Source organism: Muntiacus reevesi, chromosome 2 (genome assembly GCF_963930625.1).
Source record: "Muntiacus reevesi chromosome 2, mMunRee1.1, whole genome shotgun sequence".
NCBI lineage: Eukaryota > Metazoa > Chordata > Mammalia > Artiodactyla > Cervidae > Muntiacus > Muntiacus reevesi.
The window spans coordinates 215,487,410-215,508,908 of NC_089250.1; the positions used below are offsets into that span (position 1 = coordinate 215,487,410).

At 41.9% G+C, this 21,499-nt stretch overlaps 1 protein-coding gene across 1 annotated transcript; it reads right to left on the reverse strand.

Annotated features, from left to right (window-relative positions):
- Positions 1–765: 765 nt before the first annotated feature.
- LOC136160833 (ATP-dependent RNA helicase DDX19B) lies at positions 766–20,682 on the reverse strand. Its single transcript, XM_065924991.1, has 12 exons — positions 20,482–20,682; positions 12,395–12,443; positions 11,476–11,529; positions 10,125–10,260; positions 9,752–9,844; positions 7,471–7,573; positions 6,792–6,906; positions 5,312–5,489; positions 4,718–4,955; positions 4,023–4,185; positions 3,389–3,580; positions 766–3,173 (listed from the first exon to the last, which is right to left on the reverse strand). The coding sequence occupies exons 1-12, from the start codon at positions 20,536–20,538 to the stop codon at positions 3,112–3,114; spliced, it is 1,440 nt and encodes a 479-aa protein (XP_065781063.1). The 5' UTR covers positions 20,539–20,682; the 3' UTR covers positions 766–3,111.
- Positions 20,683–21,499: the final 817 nt, after the last annotated feature.

Consider the following 21,499-nt stretch of genomic DNA (forward strand, 5'->3'; position numbering starts at 1 on the left):
TAGTGGCAGAACAGCTCTTCTGGGTATTGGAGCCTTCTAGCATCAGCCCTTCAGGTTCCCTCTCCACTGTGTCATTTTTAGAAAATGCTGCAACCTGAGTCAGTCAACAGAATAAGGAACATTTATTCTCAAGCGGAAAAGCAAAGTTAGATAAAGTGTGGGGGGGGGGGGGGGTTCCTGAGAACCTTTTATCTGTGTTCAGGATCAAGAGAAACCTGAAGAGAGTCCCTGAAATCTACAATAGCTTGAGGGTTTTGGTGAAGAAGATGGGCCAGTCCCTCCTGGCGAAGGTGACAGGCATGACTTCATGAGTCATTCGTTTGTGACTCAACTCTGATGTCATCTGTTCTTTCCAAACCTTCCCTTTGGGTTTCTCCCCAAAATTATTTCTGCCTAGTGTGCCTAAATTTTAAGAGCCACAAATTTGTTTTTGGAATAACAACAGTAAGTAGGTGTTGCTGGCATCGGCCTTCTTTCCAATTAGCCAGCAGCCTCTGGCTTACCAGCAAGAAAAACAGGATGGTAAGGAGCCCTCTGGCAACTGAGTAGGGCTCGTGGCCTGTGGAGACATCCCAGCTGCTCATGTTGGAGCAGTGTCAACTCTGAAATGGGATAGTACTATCAGGTGATGACTAATCTATGGAATAATACATAAATCTTCACCATCACCAGCTGCTGGTTTTTGTACTCAGAAATGATGTCTTAGTAACATGGACATGTCATAATTAGTTCCATTAGGCATCAATAAAGAATACATTAAAAAAATACATTAAAAAAAGATTATATTAACAATTCATTAGTTCTTATGCAGACAGTCAACGAACACTCCAAAAAATCAGTAAAATCTATTGTTTATGGATAATGAACATATCCAGAATTTTTTTTTTTTTTTTTCATATCCAGAATTTTCCACTGGGCCAGAATCTTTTTCAAGCAAGTTTCTCTGTTCTAGGGCACAGTTTATCATTTAATACATAGGAACTTACTAAAAACAGCAAAAGACACCCTGGGGGCTGAAGCTCATTAAGGGCTTAATACGTTTTTACATCATTGGTGTCTCAAAATGGCACAAGGTCACAGAGGCAGCTGTGGCCCATTACCCCCCTGAACCCAGGCACTAGCAGGAATGAGTATGGATGGCAGTGACACTGGGGGCACCATCTAGAGCCATCCATAAAGTGAGTCTTACCTTTTAAAAAGACACATACTCTTTTGAGAGTTTTTCTCCAAGAAAACACATTTAAGCAAAATACAGCATAAACTCCATGGAACCCATCCAGTGAGTTCTTAGGGGTCCAAACCCCCAGATAAGGAACTGTTGACCTAGATTTCTCTCAGATACCCATGTATTCCTATTGTTGGAGAGTCTGAAGCACATCCCTTCCCATTTCCTGCTCAGATTTGGGGCTACTCAGGTCATCTGTGTTGTGAGGAGGTGGGGTATGCTCAGCCTGCAGCCTCAGAAGGAGTCTGTACTCCTTTAATTATTGCCTTTAAGTTATTTCAGGGTTGGTCTGCAGGACCTTGTGTAAAATTTCTTCTCTTAACAAGTCTCCCAAGGTGGCTCAAAGTTGGCTGGAAGTACACAGACTCAACACAGTCAAGTGCCTATAGGGGAACATGGCAAGACTGGTGGTCTGTGGCTCTCTTTGCAGCATCTGTAAGGTCAGATTAAAGAAACCACCTGGAGGCTGGCATTGGCCCTTTCCCTTTCCAGGAGACAAATCTGGCCCTAAAACACAGAAATGCCTATAAGAAAGGCCTGGGATTCAAATAGTTCTCATCATGGAAAATCTCTCTTACAGGCCTGATTCTAGACAAAGTGGCCCTTCTGTCAGAGAGCTGGAGAGGACTCCTCTGGGCTGGGGTTTCATATGCTCTTGCACCTCAGTTTCATGTCATCTTTGCTCCGTCACTCTGGGCACCAACAGCTTTGGTTGGGTATGAGGAGGTGTCCATTCCTATTCTTTACTCTGACTTACGCACGCGATGCCGAGTGAGGATGGAGCAGAGGCCTTGGAGAGATAAATGGCTGAGTCCACTGTGTCTCTTAGTTGCTCCTGTTTGTGTCCCAAGCACCATGGATGCAGACACTCGGAATTCCTTTATAATCAAGATGGCGAATTTCTGAAACCATTCCCCAGCTCCGATTTAAGCAAACAAACTTGCTTTCTGCAAAGCAAGCATTTGTGACTATTGCTGGTCACTTCTGGAGCTGCCTTAAGCCTGGCCATTAGCAACTTGAAACACAGTGTTCACTGTTTCTCCAAACAGATTACCTTTTATTTGCTTGGAGCTGCTAAGAGGTCATGGTGATATTAGGGGTGTAAAAAAGATGCTGAAAGGTCAGGCTGTGTGGCAAGCTAGGACTACCACTAATTCTCCATGATGGTTCCTCCAAAGGACTGTTCAAGTACAGGCAAGGGATCCACCGTTATCAGATGTGCAATTCTACACAGATCGCACCTGCTGAGAACAGGCCACGGTCTGCAACAGACTTGTATACACCAAAGATGCCAGGTTCGCATTTTGGGTCATGCTTAGCAAATCCCTTCCTGCTGTAGCCATCACACAGAAGGGGTTTAAAACACTCAAAGGAGCAGTCCCAACCCAAGTTCAAAGCAGCAGCTTACAGGTCTCCTCTGCTGCCTCACACCACACCCCAAGCATGACAACTGGCTCACAACCTAACCTACTTGGTCTCTCGCTGTTCACTTTTCACCTCAACTCTGTCAGGCTTCTATAAAGGCTGGAGGCTGCCCTGAACACCAAGGAGACAACAGGCTGGGCTGCCACTGAGACTCCTCAGCAAACAGCCAGCCACAACATCTGGACTATGGTTATGATGGGGAAAACACTGGCCAAAAAACAAACAGAATTTCCAAAAGGTAAATTTCTGTGTATTCACGCCTAATCTTCAAAAGTTGTGTAAACAATTTTTTTTTTCTACCTTCCCCCATCATTTGCACAATTTTTGTCAAGTCCAAACGTAATTTCAGATGAGGTAGGCAGTTTGTCTACTCGTGCTGTCATCCTCGCGGGAACAGTCAGGGTGCGCCATGGAAGCACTCGTGTCCGGGGCGGGGGCGGCACAGAGACTGTAGGGGCTTCTCAGTTGGCTATTTTCTCAATCTCGTCCAAGTCGTCCGTGTCCAGTCTTTCTATTTTCTTATCTGAGGGAAGAGAAAGGCGGGTTCAGAGAGAGCCCCGCACAGATCGCAGGGCACGCAGGCAGGGCAGGGGCTCCCTGGGACGGGCCCGCCCCCCGCCGCAGGCCTCCCTGTGCCTCCGAGGTGGCGGCCCGGCCGAGCGCTCCGGGTGCACGGAGACCATCCTGTCCTGGGGAAGCCGAGGGCCGGGAGAGGGACAGGGCCCTCCCGGGACTCACTGAAATGCTCCTGGATTCTATTCAGGATGTTCATGCTGTGCTTGCTGTCCACCATATTCACGGCCAGGCCCCGCTTGCCAAAGCGGCCGGTGCGCCCGATCCGGTGCAGGTAGGTCTCGTTGTCCGGGTTCCCGTCCTTGTCCACGGGGAGGTCAAAGTTGATGACGACAGACACCTGTTCCACGTCGATCCCTGCGTGCGGGAGAGTTGGACACAAGTGAGCACGGGAGACGGAAATCGCCGCTGCCCGGTCAGGCCCACCCTCACCCAGCTCAGGCGGAAGGCAGGGTCTGGGACAGGCCAGCTCTGGGGTTGGGACACGAGCAGGTGGCAGAACCCGAGGGAGAGGACGGGGCCGTCCCGGTGCTGGCCAAATTCCGGCATCAGCCAGAGAGCCCCTGCTGGATCCGAGGATCTGGAGAAGCAGCTGACACCGCACTGGGGCCAAGAAGAGCAGGCGCCGTCCTCGGCCACCAGCCAGCACTCACGGCTTCTGTGGACGGTCTCCTCTGCTGGGGGAGCCCCACAGGCTCGCCCACAAAACAGCATCTCCCACAAACCACCGCAGCCTCCCACACACGAAGATCTCCCTGCCGCCCCGAGCCTGGCGGGCCAAGACCCAGTCTCCGCTCACCGCGGGCGCACACGTTGGTGGTGACCAGAACCTTCTCTTTGCCCTCCCGGAAGCGCTCAATCACCGCAGCCCTCTGCTCCACCACCATCTCCCCACTCAGCAGGGCCACCTGGTGGCCTTCTTTCGAGAGCTCTGCGGCCAGCCAGCTAGCTGTTTTGCGGGTCTGGAGTGAAAAGAAGTGTTTTAAATGAAGACGCCTGTAAAAAAAAAAAAATGAAGACACCTGCAGAAAAGTGGCTTTTTTTTTGCTGTTAACACACATGAACGCTCTACTGAGTTCAGTCAGCAAGATGGCTTAAAGTTTCGGAATATTTTTTAGCCACATGATTTTGGGGGGATAAATTACATCAATGATCTCAGTGTTATTGTGGTTTGAGCCAAAGGTCTGCATTCTGAAATAATTACATTCTTAATACTTCAAAATTATTTACTTGGAAGTTATTTGGAATTTTTCCCCCCCAAGTAATCTCTAAGAAGTAGGGATCGGAGAAGGTTTAGCTCTTCAGTCTTCCCCTTACAACTCATTACAACCTGAGAGACTATGTCCTGGGACTGATTTATCTCCTTTCCAGCCACAGGCAGTTAACACGGTCCCCAGCACCAAGAGCAGCTGGCTGAGTGGGAGCAGCGGGGCCACGTCCTCTGGGGGCCCCCACCCCCACGGGACACCGCCTCCTGCTGCTGCTGCTGCTCACATGGCAGAAGATCATGGCTTGAGCAATGGTGATGGCCCCGTAGATATTACACAAGGCCTGGAACTTCTCGTCTCTGCTGTTGCACAGGACATAATACTGCTTGATGGTGTCCAGTGTCTCCTCCTCACGCTTCAGTTTGATGATGTTCGGGTCGGGGACCACTTTCTGGGCAAATTTCCAGACAGAGTCTTCAAAGGTGGCAGAGAAAAGCAGCATCTGGCAGTTCCTGGGCAGCATCCTGCAAGGGGAGGCCCAGGTGTCCGGCATGACCCTGACCCAGGCTTTCTCTGGAAGGACCAGGGCACAGCCTCCACAGGCCTGATGACCTGCATCCCCAGGAAGGGGCAGCGGGGAGCAGCTTTGGGGAGGAAGGGGGAGCAGACGCGGGGCAGGGACGGGTGACCAAGAGTCTCTGAGTTTCCCTTCTTAACCCGGGCAGGGGGTGCACTCAGTGCTGACACAGAAATGGCCCATCAAACAAATGCCCCTGAAAGTTGCGAAGAGCCTGGCAAGGGCAAGAAGGGGAGTGTGAGGTAACAGGAGTGGGAACTGCAGGTTGGGAGCCAAGAAGTTCCTCCTGGCTCGAGGGCCTACCTCTGGATGCGGATGCTCTGATCTTGGTGGCCCTGAGTGGCTATCATCACGTCAGCCTCGTCGAGAACAAACACCTTGATCTTCTTGGGGTCGATGAACTTGAGCTTGGAGCACCAGTCCAGAACGGTCCCCGGGGTGCCAATGACAATGTGCTCACTGATTTTCTGACCTCTTTCCACTGTGGAGACAAGATGTGTTCTGTTTCATGGGTATTTCCATGGTAAAGCCAGCTTCACTCTCCAAGCAATTTTAAAGCTATGATGCATTTTAAAGCAATTGTTTTGATGTTTGCATTAATATTTTAAGGCAAGGTCAGGATAGCAGTATAGTATTTAATGGACATACACACAAAAAACAGACAGTAACGCTGAAAAGATTTGGTAAAGGCTTGAACCATGAGATGAACACCTCTTCAGTAGTATTCTTTTACATTCTTCATAATCAACCTCTTTCAAGGATTTCATACCTATATTTCTTCTCTGTCAGCATTATTCTGCCTAGCCTGGGTTTGCTTTTCCCCACAAGTAGACTTTTTCAAAGTTAGTTTGTTGTGAAACAAGCAAAAGTAGAAAGAGTGGATAAAGAAAAAATAATAATAATAAAAGTATCTCCCAGAGTTAATTGCCATGAACATTCTAGAACATTTTTACTCTAATAATGACATTTTAAAAATTAGGCTATTAAACAAATCCAGAATTTGTAACATTTTATAAGCAACTGGTCTGCTCAAAATGTCAAATGTAACATAGTTTGGGTGGGTGTGGGTGGGGATGTGAAGGGAGTATTCTAGCTGGCAAGAAACTAAAGAGATACAACAACCAAATGTAATGCATATATACTGACTCAGTCTTGATTCAACAAAAAAACCATAAAAGAACACTTCTGGAGCAATTAGGGAGGAAATTAAAATGGAAAAGATGCTAGTTATCAGAGAATCTGTAATTTTGTTGGTTGTAATATGTTATTGTGGGTATGCTGAAGAATGCTCTTACTATGAAATGCATACTGAATTACTTTGAAATAAAAAGTCACAATGTCTACAGTTTTCCTTCGTTTTAAAAATATTTGGCTGCATTGGGTCTTGGTTGTGGCACACAGGATCTTTTTGGTTGTGGCATGTGGGACCTTTTTTTTTCTTTAAGTTGTGGCATGTGGGATCTTCAGTTGTGGCATGCAGACTAAGTTGCGGTTTGTGGGATCTAGTTCCCTGACCAGGGATTGAACCTAGGCATCCTGTTTTGGGAGCTCAGAGTCTTAGCCACTGGATCACCAGGGAAGTCCCCTACAATTTACCTTCAAATGATTCACCACTACCGCCCCCGCCAAGATATACATAATACACATAAAGCAAATATGGCAAAATGTTAACTTTTCAAATCTAGGTGGAAGGCACATGTCTTTATTGTAAATTTCAACTACTGCATGTGTTTTGGGATTTTTCTATTACCTTAATTAACTAGGATCAGATATTCATACTCACACTTATTGCCACGAACAGCATAAGCTAGCTTCAGTTCAGGGTAAAATTTGCCCATCTGCTCAATCACTTTTCCCGTTTGAAGGGCAAGCTCATATGTTGGGGAGAGGCACAGACACTGGTAGGGAAAGAGTGCAGAGAGAATTCAAGACACTCACTGTTATGCAATGGGGCATTACTATTAGGACTTAATGATCCCTCCAGCGGAGGCTGAAGGGAAGAATATACAGAGTGCACACCATTTGACTGTTTAAGCTGCAGAGTCAGAAGTACAATTCTCAGTGGTCAGAACTCTGGCTGGGTAGACACTTGAGAACAGCCATTTGGCCATTGGAGTACCAAAAACCACATGTGAGCAGGGATCTAAAATTCCAGCTGGAGATTAGCTTCCTTTTCTCTTACTCAGAAGGTGCTCAGAACTTCCTAATGGATTATAAGAGATTAAGGAGCTTTTTCCTACAGCTTAAAGGAGCCTAGCCTGTAAGCACTGTCCCAGGACTGGCATGTCATTGAAAGGGAAAAAGGATTTTTGATGTTATTGGAAGATCAACCATGTTATTTGTGCTCAACTTAAGGGGTTCTAGTTGATGTAAAAAGTAATACATAGCTCATCATTTAATTCACCAAATGGCATTTCCCTTCTAGTTATGAGTTAGAAAACTCAGCTTCACCAAGCCCTTACCTGGGGGTGTCTGTTGGCTGGTTCTACTTGGCTGAGCATGGCCAACACAAAGGCAGCTGTTTTACCAGTACCAGACTGAGACTGGGCAATTAAGTTCTGTGGGCTGCACAAGAAAACAAACTGTTTAGGAGTTTAAATCTCATGTATTCTTTCAGTGAATAAAAATGAAGAATAAAGCTTAATTAAATAATGAGTATCTCAGCTTGCTTGACAGGAGGCGGCTTTGGCTTCTGCAGTAGAGTTACATATGCTAGCTTCACAGATAGAAGATTTTATGGTGGGATTTGAAGCACTTCTTATCTTTTATCTACTCTTGACATAGCAGTGAGTGATTCTTCTTTTCTGCTCAAAAACCTCCCAGACACTCCAGATTTCACTCAGAGTAAAAGTTAAAATTCTTATAATGCCCTACAAGGTCCCACCTGATGAGGCTCCCCGCTAGCTCTCCGTTCTCACCTGCTACCAGCTCCCTTACTCCACTCCACCACTGCAGCTGCCCCAGAGCTGCTCAGAACACACCAGCCATGCTCTCATCCTTGGGATTCTGCAGCAGCCAGACACTGCCTGGGACAGCTGTCCGTGGGTGACAGCACACCAACTCTCCTCTCCTTCAAGTGTCTGCTCAGATACTACCTATTTAATGAGAGTCCACCCTACTACGTGATTTAAAGTTGCAACTTACTTTAAAGCACCTTAAAAAACAAGAGGTACTGGTAGACCAATACATGATGAAACATAGGAAACTGTCAGTGAAAGAATCTAGGAGGTGCATATATAGGTGTTCACTATAAAACCCTTTCAACTTTGTTGTATGTCTAAAAACTTCCATAATAAAACATTGGGGGTAAAACTGCAATCTTGGTCTTCCCAATCCCCCTCCTATCATGCTTTATTTATTACTCTCCTTAGCACTTACTGCCTTTTTAAAAAAGAGCTTTATTGAGATGTAATTCATGTACCATGCAGTTCATCCATTTAAAGTATATAAGTCAATCTTTTTGGTATATGACTTTAATAATTTTTTTAAAATGGTGGTAAAATATATAACATAAAATTTGCCATTTTAAAGTATACAATTCCCTCCAACTAATAAAATTTAATAAAAAAAAAATAAAGTATACAATTCGGTGGCATTAACTGTATTTACAATCTATCACCTTTAAACATACTATATATTTATTTTTAATAAAAATAAATCTATACTCCAAACTAGAATATAAGTTTCTTGTGGGCAAGAATTTTCGTCTGCTTTGTTCAGTAATGTATCTAAGTGCCTAGTACAGTATGTGTCACAAACCAAGTCCTCAATAAATAATTAATGAAGGACAAGTATTAGAAAATTCTCAGAGCTCTTCTAACATTGACAGTCTAACAGTGAGTGTCTATGAAAGCATCAAGATCCATAAATACAAGTGGCAATTAGAAACAATATAATAAAAAAAAAAGAAACAATATAATAAATATTCCATTTATTCATGTTTAAGTATGCTCAAAATGTCATTTAAAAAAAAGACATTAACAATCTTGAAAAAATATCACTATTGTGACACAGGACATAAAAAACTTTGAGAAAATACAGACCTACAATATCTGTTTTCAGACAAATAAATAGGGAAAGGGGTTTTCAGGATTTAGGATTTTATGCAATTTTATATAATCATATGTCATGTAGGGATCAATTTTTATAAAAAGTTCCTTATGTTCTAGAACACTGTTACTCAAAGTGTGGTCTGACTCCAGCACCACCAGTAACACTGGCAAGCGTCTTAAAAATGGTGAGCCTCAGTCCCCACCTCAGACTCCCTGAAACCAGAATCTGCATAAGTCCCACGAGTTTCACATGCCTCTGAAAGTGTGAGCAGCACTGCCCCAGAAAACAACGTTAGCAATAGTACTGTTCTGATCATCTCAATCCCTGTTTAGTTTTTGTCATCTACATTTGACACATATATTTTACTTACTCATATAATGAAATCATGGTGTATATAAATGGTATAAATGTAAATATATTTACCAACATAGAAATATTATCATATAATTATCATATCAAAAAAAAGCATTAACCCATTTTATATGTTTCCTTTAAGCAAAAAGTATACAAATCCAAGTTTACATAGAAAAACATCTAGAAGTCTCTACTCCAAATATTAACAGTGTGGAGGGGAGGGAAATAAAATTTTTTTTTTCTTATTTTTCATTGTTTTCTAACTTTTCTAAAATGAACATGTGTGTATATATATATTTAATAATGGAAGTTAAAGAGGTGCATCAGGACACATACGGCTCAGCAAGCATTAAAGGCAATGCATTCTCTTGTATCTTGGATGGACGATTGAAGCCCATGGCATAGACTCCTTGGAGAAGCTGTGGTTTCCTAGAAAAACAGTTCAGAATGAAAATCACAGTCTCTGGTTGAAGAAAGAAGCCAAGAATCTAACTAACAATACTAAAACTGTGAATAGGGCACAATACATGTGTGTAGCTAAAGCTTTTACAAATTACCAAGAAATTTTACTTACTAATCCAAAGCAGCTAAATTTTTTTATTAAACTTGTATTAGCTAAAAATGTTCTGTGGTGATGAAAAAATACATGTTAACAGGCCTAGAATTTCTAGTTAAACACAAAGGGGAGAGTCAGAAAGTAACTACTCACAGCCGAAGCTCCTCGAAGGACTTGACTGAGTAGAGCGGGGAGCTGGGATCCCGCTGCAGGACTTCCACTTGGTTGGTGTTATCGACAAGGTTGCTTCTGATCAGCTTGTTGAGTAAGGACTGGGCGGCTCTGTCCTCTGTAGGAAAAAAGCATGAAGATTTTTAGGCGTCCATGAAATCCAGCATGATCTCTGAATTCAGTTGCCATTAGTATTTTAACCAATAACATATATTTGTACTGGGACTCCTAATTCATGGTAGAGTTTAATTCTGATTTATAAATATAATTAAAATAGTTTATTAAAAGCAAAGTTTATGATACTCAAGTCATCTGTTGGGGCCTCATATTCTTCTCCAGAACTCTATTCCTAACAACTATCCTTTCTTGAAGTTACTGATTTCTCCTCTCAAAACCCAAATATTTACTCTCCAATATGTACCCAATATAAATTTTAAAATGATGACTTTAAAAACCCCATCACAATAATGGGGGAAAAAAACAAATTGACAAAGTCTGTATCTTGATATCGGATAAGCTGTTTGCATCTTGATATTTATGTTAAACTGTCAAAAATATCATCAAATATAATTTTATTAGAAAATGGAGATGCAAGTTAAAATTTCTTTTCTAAAGACCTGTACAAGGTAATCATTCAAGGAATATTTCCTGCTGCTGCTGAAGTTTATCATCTGTTCAAAGTAAAATTTCTCTAAAATGTAAAGAGTTAGAATCCCTTTAGAAAGAAAGTGAAGTCACTCAGTTGTGTCCGACTCTTTGCGACCTCATGGGCTATAGCCTACCAGGTTCCTCCGTCCATGGGATTCTCCAGGCAAGAATACTGCAGTGGGTTGCCATTTCCTTCTCCAGATCTTCCCAACCCCGGCACTGAACTCGGCTCCCACTATAATGCGGCAGACGCTTTAACGTCTGAGTCACTAGGGAAGTCCATTGGCATCGGTATAAACCTCCTAGAATCCCTAGAATCCCTTTACCAATGACTACATTAAATTTTTACTAGCACTGTGCTGGTGGGTGGTTTAGTTGCTAAGTCGTGTCTGACTCTGTGACCCCATGGACTGTAGCACGCCAGGCTCCTCTGTCCATGGGATTCTTCAGGCAAGAATACTGGAGTGGGTTGCCATTTCCTTCTCCTGGGGATCTTCCCGACCCAAGAATAGAACCTGGGTCCCCTGCATTACAGACAGATTCTTTACCGACTGAATTAGGAGAGAATATTAGCACTGACTTCCATTAAACTACAGCCAAGTCACAGTACAAAAATGAAAACTCCTAACATTCCATTCTCTTAGACTGTAGAACTTCACGTATACATAACTCTAGGCTAGGTTACCTTTCTCTTCTTCATCAGCCTTCTCTGCATTAGCATTGGTCTTGACAACAGCACCTTTATCAGACACAAAGCGGCCATCATTCAAAATCACATCCCATACCCAACAGCTGAGATAGTTCAAATTCTATGAGACACTAGAAATGTAAAGGCCTGGGGAGCAAAAAAATAAATGAGGAAACCAAGCCACAGATGAAAACATTTTATTGTTACTATATAAACAAAGGTATGAAAACTGATACCTACTTTTCAGTTCTTTCCTATTCCAAGTCTTCTCACTGTACCTCAGAAACTATTAATCCCTTACAGCATCAATATTTCTCAAATGTTACAGAAAGATGATTACATGACCTTTATGCTCAACAGAGAAATACCTATGCAAATCATATTTCATCAATATATAAACACCACAGTGCCATTAGGAGTCTATGTGTATAAATGGTTGATTAATAGAAACGTATATTCAGTGTTGTAGTTATATAAAGATATACAGAAAAAGATCTGAGTAAGGTAAATGTTACAATTTCTCCCTTACAACTTTAAATACATGAACAAAAATTCAATGGACATCTTAGATTTTATAGATATGATTTCAGAATAATCACAACAGGTTAGCCCTCAGGTTGCTCATACTTTGTCTATTTCATCTCAAATTCAGGAATATTTTAAAAAATAATCATTGGCAGTATATTTTCATGGTTAGTGATACATTTAATAATTTATAAGCCAGTTAGGTATCCTCATATTTGTATGAAGCATAACAAAACAATCCAGTTTGTAGATTCCCAAATCAAGTAACTGCCAGTATCTGCCTGCCTCCTGTCTGGTACATATATAATTTTTTTTTTTCCCAGCTGTTAACATTAAAACAAATACTAAAGGAAATCGTTTTTTGTTTTCAAAATAGCATTTAGTTACTCACCATTGGCATCTGGTTTGATTTTCTCTTCTTTAAGGTGCAAGTTGCTCAACTAAATGGAGAATATGGGGGGAGAAGTGTCAGGAAAATAACTTAAAAGATTTTGCATCAATAGTGCCTCCCCCAGTGAAGCTGGGAAGAAATGAACCACTCTCATGACCTATTATTCATTAGGGCATATTCATTAGGCTGTTCTGCTGGGCTCCTTTTGTTTGCTAAACATTAGAGTGAGAATAAACAAGATATCCCACAAGTACAGAAGTACTGAAGCCGAAGCTCCTGTATTTTGGTCACCTGATGGAAAGAGCCACTGGAAAAGACCCTGATGCCGGCAAAGATCAAGGGCGAGAGGAAAAGCGGGTGACAGAGGATGAGATGGTTGGAGAGCATCACCGATACAGCGGACATGAATTTGAGTAAACTCTGGGAGGTAGTGAAGGGCAGGGAAGCTTGGTGTGCTACAGTCCGTGGGGTTTCAGAGCTGGACATGAGTTAGCAACAGCAGTAGAAAAAACTGGTTACACAACAGTTCAAAATCCACACTTCCTAACTGCAATCCCTAGAAACAATTATAACTTGTGAGTGTGCTTAATGCACTGATTACACACCTTCTCACAATCTCAATAGAATACCATGTGAGTTGTCACTCTCATGTTTCAAACGAGAAAATTTAAAAAGATATTGGAAAACGCAGCACTCTTCAAACAGAGAACGCTGAGGTGGGAGGTCTGTGAGGAAAAGCATCTGTGAGCGCGGATTAGTTATGCCATAGGCTGTGTTCAGGCCCCAGGGCCGCAGCACGCCAGGCGCAGCCTCTCATTCAGGTTGCCCTGTGCTGGACGTCTGGTATGTAAGTTGGTAACAGCCTAGAGCACCATGGCACACTGTGCAATCAGACACAGAAGAGGATGAAGCAGAAGAGGAAGGCGGGGACAGAGGAAAGACATCTGAAACAAAGATTGAGTAGGGCTTTGAGCAAACAGTTAGGGATACCCTCGAAGGACTTATCTCCCCTATTATTATAAAAATTTGTCATGCGATGGGGAGGGAGGTGGGGGGGGTCAGGATTGGGGACACATGTAAATCCATGGCTCATTCATATCAATGTATGGCAAAACCCACTACAATATTGTAAAGTAATTAGCCTCCAACTAATAAAAATAAATGAAAAAAAAATTTAAAGTGAACTGATTAAAGAAAAAAAATTTGTCAGTTATACTTCAATAAAGCCAAAAGAAAAAAAAAAGACTAGAACAAAACATAAAGTCAGGGGATATTTCCATTTTTAGTTTACCTTTGGATCATGGACAGAGCAGGTGCTCTAGTCAAAATATTAACTGGGCTTAAGACATGGAGAGAAGGGAAAAAGAATGAAAATCACCATTATCAAATGGTTGCTTCTTAAAGCACCACCTGCACAGGTTTTCTATGTCTTGAGGTTTATTTCTAAGTGGAGAGAGGAATGAAAAAACTTTTAATGAGTGGTTAGCTGGGAGTCGAGGAACTTTACTTCTATTGATGGAAACTGTAAAGGAGTTTCTGGTGTCTGTCTGTCTACTTTGGTGTTGGGATGGAGGGAAGAGGAAGAAGGGGGAAGACACTGGAGAGGCTGACAAGAAGGGAAACTGGCAAATAAGGAAAGGACTATAAAGCAGTGACAACCCTTCATTATTTCTGAAGGACACAGAACACACTAATAGATAATGAGGAGGCCAGTATGTGATATATAAAGTCAAAGTCACTCAGTCGTGTCTGACTTTTTGTGACCCCGTGGACTGTCCATGGGGTTCTCCAGGCCAGAACACTGGAGTGGATAGCCAGTCCCTTCTCCAGGGGATCTTCCCAACTCAGAGAACAAACCCAGGTCTCCTGCTTCGCAGGCAAATTCTTTACCACTGAGCCACCTTGAAGCCCCACATGATATGTGAAAGTGGAAGTCAAGTCGTTCAGTCGTGTCGGACTCTCTGCGACCCCACGGACTGTAGCCTACCAGGATCCTCAGTCCGTGGGATTTTCCAGGCAAGAATTCTGTAGTGGGTTGCCATTTCCTTCTCCAGGGGATCTTCCCGACCCAGGGATCAAACCCGGGTCCCCCGCATTGTAGCAGACGCTTTACCGTCTGAGGCTTAACATATTCTAGTCATCACTGAAGTACTCTTCCACATCCTGCCAATGAATCTAGTTTAAGCCTAATATTCAAGGCTGTTAAAAAACAAAAAAGACAAACAGACAGACTTACTGGCAATATTTACAAGAGCAGGGTTAATAGTACTCACTCCTAGGATGATAACTGGTACCTAAAATAAGTGACAGGGTTGATGTATAAGTTAGAAATATCCTTTACTGTAATCTTCAATGATAAAAGGACAACCTATTATTTTGTTGGTATATTGTTAAAATTGAAGCTAACAGAGTAAATAAAATAGTTAAATAAAATGCTATCAACTTTATACACTGCAACAATGTAAATGAAACCAAAAGATGCTCTGATTACAGTGTATCAGAATTCTGAAGACGTTCCAGCAGATTCTGAAAACATACCCTGGCCCTCACATGGCTGTAGCAATCTCAAAGCCTATACAGCGAAAGCACCGGGACAATGAAGTCTGCATCATCCACTGCAGTGTCAGTGAACTGAAGGCTGAAACTTATGACTAAGTCCAGTTACTTCAGACTTCTTCCCTTGCTCTGCTTACTTGGACCAAAAGCAGGAACCAGTTTCTCTTGCAACTTCATTCAAAACCACTTTGCAATCCAAAAAAATTAACCAAAAGCCAAAATGCCCACCTTATAATATCTACATTTTTAATGCCTTTAGTTAATATTTTAGTTTTTAAGATATTTAAAAATAATCGGAAACTATAAGTTATACACTGCATTTTATTTAAAAGCTACCTGAGAAAAGATTCTGTTTGCTTTTTTTTTTTTTTAAACCCCCTCCCTCTGTTTGCTTTTTTTCAGCCATGCCTTGCACCATGAGGGATCCTACTTCCCTAAACAGGAACTGAACCTGTGCCCCGCTCATTTGGAGTGCAGAGTCCCAACCACTGGACCACCAGGGAAGTCCCAAGAGAGGGTTCTTGACACAGAAGAAGGAAGATTTAATGGCAAGGGAGTTATACTGAATAAGGAATGCTCTCTGCGCACAATAGTGAAGTAGGAGACTTCAGAGGCTTACTCCTGAGTCTCCTGCTCCCTTTGCCCTCCTCTGAATTGAAATTTCCCAAGAAACAAGGAGAACAAAGAGGGACGAGGAAGTAAACACAAACAAGATCTAATATTTTCTTAAATGAGTAAAAAATGGAGCTAGATGAATATTTAAAATACAAGGGCTTCCCTTGTGGCTCAGTGATAAGGAATCTGCCTGCCAATGCAGGAGACGTTGGTTCGATCCCTGGGTCAGGAAGATCTCCTGGAGGAGGAAATGGCAACCCACTCCAATATTCTTGCCTGAAAAAATCCCATAGACAAAGGAGCCTGGCGGGGTACAGTGCTGGGGTTGCAAACAGTTGGACATGATTTAGCGCCTAAACAGCAACAACCTTGCACTGTACATGTCAGAGTCACCTACATCATGCAATTCCTGTGGAGGTTCTCAGTGGGAGTTCCACAAAACAGAAGGAAACAGCTGTCTTTACTCATTTGTTCAGTTTTAGAATATTGGGATCTATTATAATTCACCTGTGCATGATGAAGTAAACTTACAAAACTTATCCAGGTTCAGCTAATCTCTACAACATGAACTAGTAATTTAAAATATTTCTGCAAAGAAACTGAATTACAGAAAACTACAACCATAATAATAGCTACTATTTACACAGCACTTATTTCAGGCATGTCTGTAAATTAATGAGGTGGGTACTCTGTTTATCCCCATTTAACAGATGTGGGAGCTGAAGCACAGAAAGTTCAGTAACTTGCCAAAAGTCATGTAACTAATAAGTGAGGGACCCAGAATACAAATCCAAGTCTGTCTGGTTACAAAGTCTGAGGTCTTAACTTCTACACAATAGAGCCTCTCATAGATGATACTAATCTCAAAAAAAATAATAATAATAATAATAAAGATGATACAATGATGCAGTCACTTTGGAAAACAGTATAGCAGTTCTTCAAAACTTAAACACAGAGTTACTATATAATCCAGCAATACCACTTTTAGATAGATACCCAAGTGAATTGAAAATGTATGTTCATACAAAAACTTGTACATGATGATTGTACCAACATTATTCATAATAGCTAAAAAGTAGAAAGAATTCAAATGCCCATCAGTGGACACTGATGAATAGATAAATAAAATGTGGCATATCTATATTATCATCATTTGGCAACAAAAATTAATTAAGTGTTGATATATGCCACAACATGGATGAGCCCTGAAAATGTGCTCAGTGAAAGAAGCCAGCCACAGAACAGCACATATGATAGGATTCCATTTATATTCCATGTCCTGAATAGGCAAATCTAAAGAGACAGAAAACAGATTAGTGGCTACAAAGGGCTGGGCTGAGGAGAAATAGGGGGTTTGGGATGATGAAAATGTTCTCAAATTGACTGTGGTAATGTTGATCCAATCTTCCTACTACATAAAAAATCAACTCAAAATGGATCATAGGCATAAATGTGACATTTAAAGCCATAAATCTTCTAAAAGAAAATACAGGTGAACAACTTGGTGGACTTGGGTAAGGTGTATTTCTTAGAACACAAAAAGAACTAATCATCAAAAAATTGACAAATTATAATTAGCCAAAATTGAAAGTGTCTGTTCTTCAAAAAGTACTATTAAGAAAATTAAAATGTTAAGTTTCAATCAGGGAGAATATTTATGCAAATGACATATTTGATAAAGGACTTGTATCCAGAATACATAAGAATTCTCCCAACTCAATAATAAGAAAACAATAATTTTTTTAAAATCATCAATCAGTTTTTTTTTGTAAATTGGCAAAAGATTTGAAAAGCCACTTCAAGAAGTTATACAGGTGGCAAAGCATATAAAAAGACACTCAACATCATTAGTCATTCAGTTCAGTTTAGTCACTCAGCTGTGTCTGACTCTTTGCAACCCCATGGACTGCAGCACGCCAGGCTTCTCTGTCCATCATCAACTCCCAGAGTTTATTCAAACTCATGTCCATTGAGTCGGTGATGCCATCCAACCATCTCATCCTCTGTCGTCCCCTTCTCCCGCCTTCAATCTTTCCCAACATCAGGGTCTTTTCCAATGAGTCGGCTCCTCACATCAGGTGGCCAAAGTATTGGAGTTTCAGCTTCAACATGAATATTCAGGACTGACTTCCTTTAGGACTGACTGGTTGGATCTCCTTGAAGTCATTAGGGAAATGTAAATTAAAGCCTCGTGAGATATCTCTATACACCTATTAGAATGAAGGAAAAAACTGGCCATGCTGTGCTGCTGAGAATGTGAAGCAACTGGAGCTCTCACATGTTGCTGGTGGTAATACAAAATGCTGCAGCCCTTTGGAAAACAGTTTGTTATATAACTTACAAAGTTAAACAAACACTTAACATATAACCCAACAAATCACACTATTAGATATCTACAAAAGAGAAATGCAGACATAAGTCCATACCGAAATCTGCATATCCTAATGTGTGTAACAGCTTTATTCATAAATACCCCCAAACTAGAAAATACCCAAATGTTCATCATCAGGTTAAACAAGCTGTGGTACACCCATACATGGAATACTACCCAGCAATAAAAATAGAACAAACTACTGAAAGCCAGATTTTTCAAAAGGTTTGCATACTGTATAATACCATTTATACTACATTTTGGAAAAGGTATAAGTAAAATGACAGAAAACAGATCAGCAGTTGCCAGAGAAGGGTAGAGACAAGAAAGTGAATGCAAAAAAAGTTTGGGGGAACTTTTTGGAGTGGTGGAAACGCTCTATATGTTGATTGTGGTGGTAGTGACAGGACTATGCCTCTGTCAAAATTCACAGAATTGTAGTACAAGGTGAATTTTACTTTAAATTATATCACAATAAACGACTTTAAAATTTTTTTTAATTAAAAAAAATTTAAAAAATTAAAATTTTAAAAATTAATGAGATTCAACATTCAGCTAATAAGAGTTTGAAATGAAGGAATGAAAATAAAAACAAAGAAGAAATCAACAATGAAAAATTTCAAGAAAATTTCCCATAACACAAGGGCAACAGTTTTCAGACTGAAGTTCCCACCCCATGCCTAATTAAATGAATGAAAATAAACCCATATCAAGACACATTATCATGAATATTCTGATGACTGGAGACAAACAGAAGATTCTTCAAGCTTAAAAAGGGAAAAAAAGGTCACATCAGTAATCAGGATGGTCTCAGACATCTCAACTACAAATACAGAAATCTAGAAGGCAGTAAAACAACGTCTTTAAAATTTGGCAGGTGGGGCTTCTCTAGTGGCTCAGTGGTAAAGAATCTGTCTGCCAGTGCAGGAGACATAGGTTCAATCCCTGATTTGGGATGATCCCACATGTCATGGAGCAACTGAGCCCGGGGACCACAGCTACTGAGTTTGTGCTCTAGAACCCGAGCCCGGGGGCGGCTACTCCTGAACCTGCAAAGTGCAGTTACTGAAGCCCACACACCCTAGAGCCCGTGCTCTGCACTAAGAGAAACCGTGGTGATGAGAAGCCCACACATCACAACTAGAGAAAAGCCCAAGCAGCAACAAAGACCCAGCACAGCCATAAATAAATTTAAAAAACTTTTTTTTAATTGGCAGGAAAATAATTTCCAACCTACAATTAATGCCACACCCAGCAATACTATTATTCAAACGATAGGGCAAAACAAGCTAATTTCAGAAATGCAGTATCTTAAAAAATGGACTTCCCATACACCTTCAGAAAGCTGATAGATACATGACTCCACCAAATCAAGAAAGATGTAGAGGGGGATGAAGAAATAAAAGGATCCAGTACAAGAGAAGAGGGGCAAGTCCCCTGAATGAGGGCAAAGAGAAATTTGCCCTGTTCCCCTCCAGCCCCTAAAACAAATTGGGGCAATTAGTACAGTTCAAAACAGGCTACAAGACCTTGGAGAAATGGAACTGACAGAATACTTGGTGTGTGGGGACATCTTGAGATAAACATAGACGATTAGCAAAGAGCCTGGGGTTGAACTGGTGATAAGCACAAAACAAAAACATAAATTCCAAGGAAAAAGTCGTATAGAAAAAATATTTGAGTTATTAACATATAAACACAGAAAACTAATCTAACTAAAATCACAGTGGAAATATGAGGAATAGGAAGGTGTGCTTCTGTGGAGGGAAAAGGAGGATGAAAGTGTCAAAATCAAGAAACACCTAAAACGGAAAACTGAATAAGTAGCAAAGCAAGCATGTAATTCAGGGAACAAGGCGGTCAATATCGTAGATCAATGTCAAGAGAAACAGCAGTTTTCTTTGGGGAGGAAAAAAATGACTCCTTAGGTGCATATGAAACTTTATCACTTATAGAAAAAAATAATACTAACTCTTTGTTCTCCAGAAATTCACAGAAGTAGGTACCAACAAAGCGGGTTCAAAGCACTATCATAATGCGAGTGTTTAGGCGGGAAAAATTAAGTCTACACAGTACCGTTTAACATATATCTTGCTTATTGTGTGTCAGGCCCACAACAAAGTTAAGCGGATCACGAGAGGATTTACTGACTGCCGGGCCCACAGAGTGGATCATTCATCATCAGTGAGCAAGCTGAGGAAGCACACAAACATGAGTAAGCCATGGTTCCTGGACACAAGCAGCTCAGATAGGGAAGTGGAAAATGACACTTAAATAGGTGATTATTACAGTTCAGGGAGGTAAGTGCAATCCTGACTACAGGAAGACAGGCGAGCGGCTGGCTCTTTTCCGATGGGAGCGCTCACCTGTGCTTACGTAACCCGGGGAGGCTGGCGGGTGGGGAAAAAAAGCCAGCTCAGGGTCCAGGCTCCATCCCCACACGTACCCCATCCCGGCTCGGACCAACCCAGGGAGTGACTTTTTCCAGGATCTCATCCCGGCCAAAATTAGTCCCCTGACCCTTTCACGACTGAAACCAACTCACCGACTCGGCTGCCGCTTCCTGCTCGTCCACCGCCAGCGCCCACGAGTCGGTGGCCATGGTCACGGGCACAGGCTGGGACGCAGGTGCTGGCGAACGAGGCGGCTCGTGCGGCGCGATCAGCAATCCGGGGCGGCTGCGGCCCCGGGGAGGGGAAAGTCATTCGCTCCGGAGCTGGGGACCGGAAGCGGCGCGCCCCAGTGACGTCAGAGTCCGCGCCGGCCGGTCGGACCCGCGCCCTCTTTGGACTGGCGTTTTTGTCGCCTTCAAACCTCCACCTCTTCATTGCTCTTAAGTTTCTTATCCAACGTCCAGAACGGTAGACTAAGATAGTATCTTAAAGTGCCTGAGCTCCTGTCAACTGGCTCTCCAACCAAAGAGCAAAACCACACTCTTCTTCAGCAGAGTGAAATATTAGATGCTCATATACATTGAATGTACCAATACACAAAATCATTACGGATAGTGAGCAAAATGAATTTGAAGCAAGCAGATTTTTTTTCCCTTCGCTTTTTATGTCCAGGTGTTAGCTAGAGTATTGGGAATCAGCCGTCTCAAACACCGTTTGGTTAAAATTTTGTCCCACAGACTTATGTGGCAACAGCACTTACAGGAATCTAACCTTGAAAAATACTCAACGAGGGTGCTGGGGAAATGTGTTCCAGGTAGAATATCAGAGACAAAGAGCAAGTAGGTTTGTGGAACAAAAACAGTTTCTGGAATGATGACAATAATCAGGGATGAAGTTGGTAGGAGGCTGATGAAAAAGGACCGCGTGGAGCAGCTTAATGAGCAAATGAGTTCATTCGAGGGAACACCCCATTCTGGTGTGACTTTTTTTTTTTTTTTTTTTTGGTGTGACTTTTAGAGATAGCTTTGTCTGGGTAGAATCCCAGCTCTCTCACGTAAGCATTCTATGATTGGAAGAATTTTTTAAAAGGAAAAAAAAATGTATATATCGGGCTTTAAGAAGAGATAAAAAGAAAAAAAAGTAAAAAAAAAGAAGAAGAGGTAAAATAAG